Source organism: Phalaenopsis equestris, unplaced genomic scaffold, assembly GCF_001263595.1.
Source record: "Phalaenopsis equestris unplaced genomic scaffold, ASM126359v1 Scaffold000402, whole genome shotgun sequence".
Classification (NCBI taxonomy): Eukaryota; Viridiplantae; Streptophyta; class Magnoliopsida; order Asparagales; family Orchidaceae; genus Phalaenopsis; species Phalaenopsis equestris.
The window spans coordinates 1,121,969-1,135,091 of record NW_018164844.1 but is presented as its reverse complement, the minus strand read 5'-3'; the positions used below and the strand labels follow the sequence as shown (position 1 = coordinate 1,135,091).

Here is a 13,123-nt window from a genome sequence, read left to right as displayed (position 1 = left end):
TGACGTCAACATAAGTTATATATCCAGAAGGACACGGATATCAGTTTTCATTACAAAATGAAAAGAGGGAAAAGTTGATCTGTAACACCCCTAATTGAGTAAGAGCAAATTAATAAAAAACAAAGACTTGCAATGCCCCATTAAAGTGGGGCTAAAAGAGTACTTTTATCCTATGAACTATATAATTATAAATATAGGCCATTTTATAAATGAAAGGAGGGATGCTTTCCCCCGGGAACTGTTCATCTTTCACTATGTACTCTTTATGTTTCTCTCTTTTCCCCTTCTTCCTTATGCTCTCTCTCGAGATGTGTTTAAGAAAACAAATAGAGATTCAAGAAGTTGCCTACCACACACTTCTTATATATTTATATATATAAAAATTAAACTTTCATATTCTTACATCACATATTACTCAATTATTATGTATTTATCTTTACTCTTACAACTTATCAATCTTACATTAACTTAATAAAATATTAGTATATACAATCATACCTTTATTATCATACAAATTAATTATTCTACATCATGAGATCAATTGTGTTAACATGGGTGGCTCTTGATTTCATTGTTTGTATTGGTCACAATAGCTTTGAGAAAATTTACCATCCAATTTATTTCTAATAGATGATCCCTAACTTTTTTTCATACACACCACGTGATCACGGGGTTAGCTTAAAATTGAAGTCTAAATGATTTCTAAAATAATTTTGTAGTTGTTGAGTTTAATTTTTAGTTATTCAAAAATTGCATATAAATTTATGTTTTGATTAGATTAATAACAATGGTCTAAATAATATATCAATAACAAGCATATGTTTGATGATAGGTTGGCAATACAAGAAGTTATGTTGGCAATAAAAGGAATGCATTATATTCCTTCTGCAGGAGTTTTACAAAATTAAATGTTATGTGAGCAGAACAGTAAATATAATGTAAAATTCATTGTATTTGGAATTCACTATCTAGTTCATTTTCAATATATTTAGAATTTGTTGAATTTTGGCGAATTTCAAATACATTATGTTGTTTAAAATGATGCCCCTACATGCTAATGCGACGTGCCACAACTTTCCTCAGCTGCTGTAGCATGCTCGTTACCACTACTGCTGCCAACCTCTAGCTGCCCGCATGTTGCCTGCCATCACCTGACCCCTGCCCTTGTCGATTGTTGCTATTTGCCCACCGCCATTGACCTTAACCAATTATTTTACATTGAATTTATCTTTTTTAAAACCAAACAAGAAAATACAAAGTCCTGCATTTATTTTACACTTAATCAATCAACTCTATAATATTCCAAATACAATAAATTACCTTAACACTGCATTTATTTTAGATTGCATTCCTTTTTCAACAAACCTAATAACCCCTAAATCTTTTAAACTTCTCAAAAAATAGAATTAAAATTGAAGAATGGTTTTCTCAATGGGTTAAAAACTTTGCACTACACCCTAAATTGACTCGAACAATTTGGGTTTTGGTTCAGATCAAAAATCTCAACACGTTTAACCTTTTGAGAAGGATTCAAGTTGACTTGCTAACCTGAAATTGACCTTTTAACAATAACTTAACCTAAACTTGACTCAAATTTAACACAAATAACTATTATGCATATATTAAATTAACTAAAAATGTTAGATTCAGTTTAGCCGGGTTAAGATGGGTCAGGTTAGGGCCAGACCTTCTAAAAACCCTAGTCCTGCTTCCTTCCCCAACCAAACATGCTGCCTTGCATAGTTCGTAATCCGGCCACGACGCAAATTGTATTCTTTGCCAGCTTAGAAAGTAACCGCCGCCTTGAATCATCAAAAACCGTCCACGTAATCCAACAAAAAATGCAATGTATAGAGCTAATGATCCGACGGTCTTGACCAAATCTTCAGAAAAATCGTAAATTCATACTTGTACTCCTTCCTTTACAAATTCCTCCTTAACCGATCTCCTCAATTTCAATTGGATTCACTTCCCCTATTGTTGTTTTATTTCTGGGCATCGAGTTTTCAGAAATTTTTAGTGATTTGGGGAAGAAAGGGAAGGGATTCTGCTCTGTCTGCTCGATATTTTTCGGAATTTGTCTTAAAAAAGGTTAGTGATGATGCTTCTGTGTCCTGATTGTAATTATTCATGGCTTCTGTAAGTTGGATTGATTAACTCGCTATTTTCTTTGACTAACTTGTCGATTTTTTTTTCTCGCATTTGGATTAATGTTCTTGTTGCGTCGTGTTTTCGTCGTGTGAATGACTAATTTACTTTATTGTTATTCACATTTGGAATTGGTTGTGACTTCGAGTTTGGATGTGATGGGTTGTTTGGTGTTTTTGAGTTTAGGGTATTTTATTGCATAAAGGGGACATAGATGATGACAAAACTTGACAGTTTGATTTTTTTTGAGGGGGACTTTTGTCTGATTACGATGTTTTATGAATCTGTTTCAAGAAATTCCGTATTATTTTTGCTGGATTTATTTAATCTTTGATGAAGGATGGTTTGTAATTTTTTTTTCCACATAGAACTGTAGAAATATTTTGTAAGTATGTTTTGATTCTTCTTCGTTGTTGCAGTGAACATTCAAATTCTTTGCTTTAATTAAATCTATATGCGATTTTCTGTTGCTCTTGTCCATGTTTGCATTAGAAAAGGAAATTATCTTCCGAATAATCTCGTTATTGTTTTGTTCTTTATTTACTTATTTATTTATTGTTTCTTTTTTATTTCCTTTTTTAAATCGCCTCAAAATTTGATGAAGTCTCCAATCTCCATCTGACTTGAAAGTCTGTAATTCTAGTGTATTTGTTTAAATTGACTTCTTCATATTATTTATTTTTTTCGTGCAATTTCTTTTCTGATTAGGGTTTTCCATTCAGATCTTGGTATAATTGGACTCATGATTTGCAAGAAAGATACTGAGGTGGAGGTATTGGAAAAAGGGGAAGCGCCTTTAGGATCCTGGAGACCTGCCAGGATTCTATCAGGAAATGGCCATACCTATGAGGTCAAATATGATAGTTGTGTTCTGGAGGCAGATGTGTTAAGGAACAAAGTTCCAAGGAAAGCGCTTAGGCCCCGGCCTCCTCCTGTTGAGGTAAAAGGCTGGGCTTGTTCTGATTTAGTAGAGGTTTGTGAAGATGGATCATGGAAGATTGCAGAAGTGTTGAGGACACTTGATTCGAATATGGTCGTTGCAAGGCTCCTGGGATCTTCGAAGGAGATTGTCAGTCCTCTTTTTCAGCTCAGGATGCCACAGATCTGGAAGGACAACCATTGGATTCCATTACAGAAAGTAGGTTCTGGTTATTTCTTCTTTTTTGGGAAATTTACTTACAGAGCATACAATTCTTATTTATTTGCATCTCACACCTAAAATTTCAAACTGATATACACAGCACTTTGATGCCTTAGACCTATGCATGAAAATATGTATTTCACTTTAAAAAAGGGATAATAGTGCTATTTTTGATGTGATATTAAAGATATGAGTGCTATGGTGTGTAAATATGAAAGTTTAGGTGTAAGACATGTAAATACATAAGATTTATGAGCTATGTATGAAAATGGTGGTCTTTTTTTTTCCTTATCATGATTGTCCTATTGTTATTGATTGCCTGACATCATTGTAGTAAAAAAATTGTTTTTCTCACTTTCAAGCTTTTCTTATAGGCAACATATTTTGTACCGAACTTCTAATTTTTTTGTGGATCACCATTTACTTGCAGGAATCTGTGAAATGCAAAGATTTAGATGTAAAAACCTTGTCAAAAAAGCGGAACTTGAGCTGTCAAATACCCTGTCTATCTGTAGTGGAGAAAAAATGTAAGCGAGTTGATCGACATGCAGAAAAATATGATCATTCTGTGGATCAATGGTATCAAAAGTCTCTTGGAAGTTTGAAGAAAAAGTCATGGGAATGTAGATCTCCTGTTCATCCGAATTCTGGAGCTCTTGGAAAGAAGAAACAAATCAAGAAGAAAGGAAGATGCTTTGAACTTGTCGAAAAGAATTTGACAAACCAGCTCTTTGAAAAGGTAGATGCTGTTAATTCACCACAACAATTTTATGGTGAAAAACAAATGTATTCTGCCTTTTGTCATGAAACAGTTGGATTTGATCAAATAGGCGTATATTGCAAAAGTCCAATTGCTAATGCTGGAACTAATCTTATAGTGAGTTTAGACCATTTGGATAATGAGAGTACAACATCCTCTGTTGGTAGTTGTAGTGTGTTTAATGGTTCATGTAGGCCACTTTATCATAAGGCCAATCAGAGGCAAGAAGTATGTGGTCATAATAATGATGCAGAATCCTTTTGCGGCTCTTCAACCGAACCATCTCATTCTAGAGAAGACGACAAGGCAGAAGCAATTCATTGGCTAGAGTTGGATGCATACCGTTCCACATTGAGGTTGTTTTATGTTTCTGGTTCCTTGAGTTGGGAACAAGAATCATTATTGACAAACCTTCGATTTGCTCTAAACATCTCAAATGATGAGCATTTATCTGAACTAAAGCATTTGATGTTGGCTAGAAGTTGAATAGAACAGCATTATATTTTTTTTGCAATCCATTACCTAGGCATTCCAGAATCCTTTATCCTCTATAACTTTGTCCAGTTTCTTCGTTTTTTACTTGATTCTAATAGAATTCTTTGGGGGAGTTGGTGTTTGCCAGCATGGCTCTTAAAATGTGAATGTAGATAGCAGTCTTTCTTTTGTAACTGTGATTATAAAGAAATGAATGCTTTGTCTTTCAATGGATACGGTTTCACTGTTGTTTTGCTTTAGTACTAGCAGTCAGCTGATTATAATGCTATGTGCTGAATTTTATCGAACTTCTGAGAAGTTATTTTGCTTTTTTTGCAATATGGACGGATCACATTAATGAATAATTTCTTATTATGGAACTTGTGTTCATTCTTTTAATTATGTTCAGCACATAAAGAATGCTGAAGGAATGTGCTTTATTTTCTCTCAAAAACTCAGTTTTGTTCGTCATTTATGCTTCTGGCGATGTATTTATGGCATTTGATATTACTGATGGGTGCTTCAAGAAGAAAATAATGCCTTATAATATTTTATTTTCATGCATGGTCTTGAATAGCTCAGCCAAATTTATGTGATTGAATGTTTAGAACATTCTAATCCTCATTGTTTGAGGTGATTTCAATAACATATTCACTCATATTCGTAACAGAAAAGATTTTTTTTGTTTGCAGTAATTTCTCCCATTTTTACTGTTTGCTTTAAAGTTTTCCACGAATGGATTCTTTCTTGGCCTTTTCTTTTGTCATCATATTGTTAATTTGGTGAAGCATATTGGGGCCTGTGTTTGTCCACACAAATTGGAACTATGTTGTATTTCATTTTGAGGAGATATTTATACTCCCCGTGCCTTTTTCAGTTTCAGGGCTAAGGTTGGAGGCTTTAAAAGCTTGCCACAGGTCCAAAATAGTGGTAGGTTTTCTACTCTCATATTGTTATCAATCCAGGATACTGCCATCTGGTTCTTACTAAGACTTCCTGAACAAAAATAGCTTTCACTATTTTCAAAGCTGCTTATCTTCAGGCAAGTACCTCGACTGAGTACCTCTGACTTAAGTATAACAGGGAAGCTCTGAGCTGTTCAGCAGCTGCATATAATGGTATGTAGATGTTTGGTGGTCTTGAACACTGTTTTGTTACTATTTCATTTTCACAATTATTACCTTTTGCAAGTGGCCTGCATGAAGCAAAGTTTCTCATCAATTATATTGATTTTAAACATTAACTGGATCTAGTCATTGAACTAGAAGTAGACGTGCGAAGAAAATATATTAGATTTGCAATTTCCAAATGTTTTTAGGCTATGGGTAGTTCAGATCCGTTGATTTAATGGAATTCTTGTGTTGGCTCAAAGCCTAACATTTAGAGGGATGCTTTGAGGTAGTGGTTAGGTTACCTTGATTTTGCTCTTGATGTCAAGGGACAAGTCATGGAAACAGTTTCTTTGCAATTATAGGGTAAATATTGCTTACGCCAGCTCTTCCTAGACCCTGCATTGGCAGAAGTTTCATGGAAAAGCTTTGCCCTTTTTGTGCTGCTGCCAAATCCTTTTTTGCTGCATCTTTATGTCTGATATAAACTTGTAAGAGCTGGTATTATTTCATTTGCTCTTTTTTCATTCAAAAATTTTGTAAACCACAGGGCTAATGATTTGGATTAGTGATGTTAAAGAACGATGAAGTAGTAGGCTTCTTTACATTGTTAAGTGTTTGAGTCTATATATTGGTTTCAAAGATTGATTAAGAAATAGGCTTCTTGATAGTGTCAAGCGTTTGAGTCTAAGTATTGTCGTTCTTTGCAAAGTTATCCCATGGGTTCCTGATAGTATCCACTTGAAGGTATCATGTGGGTGTTCTTGCTCAATCAGGATATATAAATAAATATTTTTCCTATCCATTTAAATAAAAATATGAATAAAAAACTTATTTGCCTTTTATTTTCGTAAAAGTTAGGTCTTATCTAACCGATTTCTCTCCTACAAGGCCGTATAGACATTTGAGCCCTAAGCTCAGCTCGCCTGTGTCCCTTTTGTCATTCCTTTCTTTGTCAGCTAGATACTTGTCTTTGCCAAGACCTTAAAACTAATTCCCTCCCATCTTGTTTCGTGTTGGTATTTTTTTCTTGTTTTTATTTATTTATTTTTATTTTTTTATGTTTGTATCAATTAAACTTTACAGTGAGGATATGAATCATAGGTTTATGAGCTTGGGATTCTGTAATTTATTTTAAATTTTTGTTCTTGTATTGATTTTTAATCACATTATTTACTTATTTAATAATAAAAATTAGAAAATTTATGGCACTTATGCGTCTTTCCTTGGGGCTTATGGCCTGCCTCATGTCAAGTGAAATGCTTGGCTTTTTGCATGTGCCTTTTAAAGCATTGGGATAGATGCACGTGTTTGTACATCATCTTCTTGCAAATCTAGTGCTCCATTACTTGTGTGGCCTTCTAAATTTCCTTTTTTAGTCTGCCTTTCATTGTTGCTAGGGCTTTAATCGAACTGAGCCGAGCCGAGCCGAGTATATCATAGTTTGGATTTGGCTTAATACAATTATATGTGTTCATGTTCGCCATGAGCTTGTGTCGAGCTTTCACATGTCGTGCAAGCTTGACTTATTTAAAATTTTTTGGTTGTTGAACTTGGTTTGTTTATGACAAGTGAACGGGTATTTAAACAAGCTAATAAACAAGTATCTATATTTTATGATAAATAATATAAAGTTTTTAAATATAAATAAATAAAAAATTGAATAAATCATATAACTTGTATATCATATAAGCTAAGAAACTAACTCATATGTTGTCATCTAGTATTTGTAATTGATATATTCTCACCAGAGTGAATTCTAATTTAGAGAAAAAATATTGAAACAGGAGCAAAAAAAATCAACTAGTATTACAAAGTAACTTATAATGTGAAATTATTCATCAATTGTTGAAATAATTGAGAAAAATCAAATGCAGCTCGATCAAGCATAATAAAAAAAAAAGAACAAAAGTGAAGTTCGCTTTTAGAATCCCGTCAGGTTAATTTTCAAATAATTAATAATTAATAATAAATAAATATATAATTAAGAATTAATCTAAAAATATTATTGATATAATAATAATACTATTAAAACTTTAATTACATAAATTTTAGGAAATCAAATTTTATTAAATAATATATCATATATGACACAAGCTATATTCGAGCTTCATATCGAGCATTTAGTAAGTTGCTTGTTGAACAATATACTGTTTTAGCGTATGATTTTGTTATTGATAGTACTTTAAGAAAATAGATGAACACATTGTTACTTACAAGAATGAATATAATAAAACACAAATTGATTATTTACTTATGAGAGAAAGAGATCGTTGAGAATGTAAAGATTATGAGATCAACATCGATTATTAGTTCTGAATTTGAAGATGCGAAATTGCAGGATAATGAATACAATAAAAAATTGTTAGAAAATTAGATGAGGGCATCTAAAAGACAAATACAATTATTTTTATGAGTAAACTTCAAGCTTTGAGATATCCATGAAGAAGCTAATTCTATGTGGGATAAAACAACAAACACTATTAAACAAGCTGCAAAAGTTGTACTTGGAGAATCAAAAGCAAAAATTTTTATAATTAAAAAGAATTGACAGTGGAATACTAATTTGCAAGAAAAGATAAAATATAAGAAGTTGTGTTATAAAAATTATTTAAATGTAAAAGATAGAGAAATAGAAAAAATATAAGGTGGCCCGTAGCTAGTTTAAGAGATTTTTTCTGATGGTTATAATAAATTAATTGATGCTAAAGAGAGTGAAAAATATTTTTATAAACTAGTTAAATAAAGAGAAAAGAAAAGTAAAGTGTATTAATGATGAATATAAAATAATATTTTTCTTAGAGGAAGATATTCAACATATGTGGGTGAGCTATTTTGATAAGCTTTTTAATGAATTTTTTGAAAATATGATCGACCTTAATGATCTTAATATTATTAATAATAATAAAACGTTTTATTTTTTTCATCACCTTATTAAAAAAGAGGTTGAGGAGAATGGTAGAAAATAGTAGGACTTGATGATATATCAATTGAAGTGTGGAAATATTTAAGAGATTTAGGAGTTTCTTGGCTTACTAAGCTCTTTAATATTATTTTAAAAACTAAAAAGGTGCCTGCGGAGTGGAAGAAGAGTATTTTGATTCCCATTTATAAGAGTAAAGTGGATGTATAAGAGTTTTTAAATTATAGAAGAGTTAAGTCAATGTGTCTTACTTTAAATTATGGGAGAGGATAATTGAACATAGGTTAAGACGTGATACAAATATTTCTCATAATAAGTTTGGATTTATGCCGGCATGTCTACTATGAAAGCTATAAATATATTAAGAGTTTTGATGGAGAAGTAGAGAGAGTAAGGAGGATCTTTATATGATTCTTTATATGATTTTTATTGATTTGGAAAAATCTTACATAAGGTTCCAAGAGAAGTCCTTTGGAGAGTTCTAAAAAAGAAAGGTGTCGTGACCTCCTGTTTCAATTACTCGCGGAAGAAGAAACAAACGATGGGTAGATGAAATGAGGAAGCTGAAGAGGATGAAGTGAAGAGTTGGGAAACCAAACAGAGAGGGAGAGGAAGTAAACATAACTAAGAGGAAATGAGGGGAGATCGGGGAGCAGAATAGGTGAAGTTTGCCTATAAATCATGTCAGACGACTTACCTGGGAGTCGAGCAACATGCAAAGGAAAGGAGGACGACGTAGGAGGAGGTGACATCGGTGTCAAGCAACAAAGGAGGCGATGTTGGTGTCAAACAATGAAGGAGGTGTTGAGCAGCTCTCGTCACTTGCTAGGGCAGAGAGGGCGTCGTGAATTTCTCGAGCTTCTAGTAGGTAAGACGAGCTGGGCGCAGAGAAGAGGGAAGCCGACAATGCCCTAAGCATTCGGAGCAGATAATCGTGAGAAGAGTGACACAAGTGTTATGTGCAAAGAAGAGAGGAATACTCGGGAAAGAAGAACGAGTCAAGCCAGAGTGGGGTTATTGGTCGAAAGTAAAGGTAAATTATTTAAGTTATTTAATAAATGTATATATTATATATATGTGTGTGTGTGTGTGTATATATATATATATATATATATATATATATATATTTAAGGCTAATATATTAAATATAAAAAAGATACAGATACAATGTGTGGGAGGACCCAAACATGTCACCCTATCCACACAAAAAATCACAAAAGGTTTCAAAACTAGAAAAAATAGAAAATACATTGGATGCTAAAATAAAAAGCCTAACAATGCTTAAATACAATGTATCAGGTGGCTAGAGAGCGACCCAATTTGATCTTGCCTCTGCCTTTAGTTTTAGGGAAGGAGCAAGCTAATAAGTTGGTAAGATGATTGCCATTGCCAGTAGTAACCAATGTATCATCCAATATGTTCCCGAGTTGGAGTCGCCCTCCATTCTTCTTCTTTCTCCTGGAATAGACCTGTCATTCTTCAATCAGTCTGATGGGGTGATAGAAGTGATAGAACTGAAGCAGAAAGAATACCAACCGTAGTACCCACAATAGGTTCTAGTATATGTGAAGTATGCGTTGTCTCTACATCGGATACTTCCTGAAGAAGTGGAGCTACGGGGCTCTCCTGATTATCAGTCTGAACACTATCACTTGTAGGTACAAGTCCATCACTATTGTTTTCTATGGTATTTGAAGACGTCAGCATCACATCACTCGCAGTAACAGTAACGACAGAGACAAGAGAATCAGGCACCAAAATCTGTCCTGTGGTAGTCTCCAGGTGGTACGGATATATCCTTAGAACCATTTTTATTCACTTGATATTTAGATTTCAAATTAGGGTGAAACTTATGACATTTATCAAGAGTAGGCCTAAACATCTTACAATGAGAACAATAAGAATGTCTATGTTCCATGACGATTTGTTGCCAATATCCATTATGCATTGTGCCCAACTGCATTGTGCCCTGCATTGTGCCCAACCAGACTTTAGTAACATCAGATAAAGTAATATCTCTTTCCACAAGTATTCTAGCCACAGAAGGTCTGATAAGGTTGAAAGTGAGTAGATATAGCTATATAGGGTCCCAAAGTATGACACCAATAGAGTAGAGAACCTGATGATGACTGATGATGAAAAAAATGCGAGTAGAGAACCTGATGATGAAAAAAATGCAGTTTGAGACCAGGTAGACTAAACCATACATGATTTGTAGGAGGTTCATGATTTGAGTCAAAATCAGGAGACCACTTGAGTAGTTTCATTGATTTACCAGCAATATTAAGATATTTTTTGGAAAAAATACGAGTGTAGACTTCAGACACGTTTAACTGAATTAAAACATGTTTCCCATCCATGAGCCACACTTTCCACTTTCCTGCTAATTTGTGTCTCCACTGAAATTTTTCAATAAGAGAAAATTTGAATTTGTTAGTCAAGGTTGAAATTTCTGACTTAGAGAAAAATAGTGCTAACTTACCACTCTTATTGAAAAATTTCATAGTAGCTCCAGCAATAACTACTGATTGCTCTTTATTTGCATTCTTAATAAAGGTGCAGTTACCTGTACCATCACAATTCTCTTTATAGCTTGAGGGGAAGACAACCACTGTCTCCCCCTGAAGATTACCCACAACGTGTGCAAAAGAAATTTTACCGGGCTCAACCGAAGGAGGAAGCTCCATCGCAGTCACAACAAGGGAGAAGAGCTGCAAGTATGACAGAAGAGGTCTGAGCGATGTTGCGTAGAAAACACAGATGAAGAGAATTCGATAAAAGCACGGACGCAGTCCCGCAGAAGAAGCCAAGCTGCAGATGACATCGCAACAGGAAGATGAAACCGCACCGCAGCTCGATAGACACGAAGCCGCAGTAGGAAGACACCAAGGCACTTCGTTGTTGGGCGCGAAAGAGAAGAGGACGATGCCGATGGAGATTGACGAGCGCAAAGTCCTTCGTAGTCGTCGTCGAATACGAGAACTTCGAATATATGTTAATTTTAAACATATTTTTGTATATATTAATAATATTTAATATTATTTTTCATTACAATAATTAAACTTAAAGATTAAAGTGTTGAAATCTTAATTAAAATAGTGCAATAAAATAATAATTGATAATTAAATATTTTATACTTTTTAGGTGGTAATTTGAAAGAAGTAATACAAGTTTGAACGATTATCTTTCATCAATGTGAGTACTCGTATTTTTGTTATATAGTAAATATTTATTTCTTCTGAAATATTTGTAATTAATGACACTTGCACATGCTTTATTATGATTGAAATACTTTTTTCTTTATAGGCCATTTTAATATAAATGCTGTAGCTACTTACTCTCAGGCATTTGGTGTGCTTTGTATAAGATGATGAATTGAATGCAATGAATGCTTGAATTATATGCTTATGTAGGCTACTTGTATGTGCATAATTGTAAATGATAGAGTCACCTCTTGATGATACTAATAGGGAGATACTAAAGTACTCGTCCATGCTTATGAAAAATTATATTAATATTGATGTATTAATTGACATAATTTTTATACGTACTTCTGTGACGATTATATAGAATAATATAGATATGCTTTTAATATGGTAAAGTTTTTCGAACAAAATCAAATATTTTTAGTTATTTTTTAAAGACTTAATTAACATGCATATTGTTTCATTTTTCTCTTATATTACTGTAGTTTTTGAGTGTTCACTGACTTGTTTAGCTTATTATTTGTTTAAACCAACTTTTTAGGTTAATTAAGTGATTAACGATGAACATTAGACGAGATATCGTTTATAAAAGATGCAGACAACCAATAACGAGGTAAATTTAGTTTCACTACTTGCCCTAGGTCAGGTCGTGATAAAATTGTATCTGAGTCTAAAGTTTAGGATTAATTAATTAAATATTGATGAAAGAGCCAATAGAATAATTATAAGAAAATTTTTATAATAATAAAAAGTAAAATTAACTCAAATTAATAATTATATACATTCAAACATAGTGATACAAACGAAATTATAGAAGAAGAGAATTCGATAAAAGCAAAGAAATACAACCAACTACAAATGTGAACACGAATGTCCTCACCCAAATGATGGCGACGACGACTCAGTTGATTCATGAGTCTAGATCGCATCCTATCGGATGTGATACGTCATTGTGGATATGTACCTAAAAATATTTCAAGATATTCATCTACCATTGTTCCAGAGAACTGAAGATGCAATTGAAGTGGAGAACCGACTAATGAGGATAGAGAATATGCTAGACATCATGACTTGTCTTGATAAAAGAAGAATATCGTTGAAGACGTTTTTGTTGGATGGAGAAGTCGAAAGGTGGTGGCGTGGGCAGCATCAGTATAAGTTAGGGGAGATACTCAACATGATGATAAGTTGGGAGGAGTTTGTGGACCTTTTTAGAGAGTGGTTTGTACCAATATCCGCTCGATGATAGATGCAGAACAATTTTATCAAGCTGAGGCAAGGAGAGAAGACTTTCATGCAATACGAAATTGAATTCACTGCAGTGTCAAGGTATGCGCCACAGTTGATCGTTACTGCAGTAGA

The 13,123-nt window shown here is 33.5% G+C and overlaps 1 protein-coding gene across 10 annotated transcripts in view; it reads left to right on the top strand.

Annotated features, from left to right (window-relative positions):
* The first annotated feature begins 1,696 nt into the window (after nt 1–1,696).
* The window catches only part of LOC110026848, a 54,466-nt gene continuing 43,039 nt past the window's right edge, over nt 1,697–13,123 (top strand). The window contains exons 1-5 of one of the 10 annotated variants that reach the window (XR_002294258.1): nt 1,697–1,896; nt 2,857–3,286; nt 3,720–4,405; nt 5,401–5,453; nt 5,552–5,641. Coding sequence is in view for 2 of the 10 variants with exons in the window: in XM_020728026.1 (XP_020583685.1) it covers nt 1,847–1,896; nt 2,857–3,286; nt 3,720–4,405; nt 5,401–5,533 (1,299 nt within the window). In the remaining 8 variants the exon portion in view is untranslated. Of the gene's footprint in view, nt 2,092–2,856; nt 3,287–3,719; nt 4,865–5,400; nt 5,642–13,123 lie in introns of those variants that run through there. The other 9 variants (XR_002294257.1, XR_002294259.1, XM_020728026.1 and 6 more) reach the window with 9 other exon arrangements.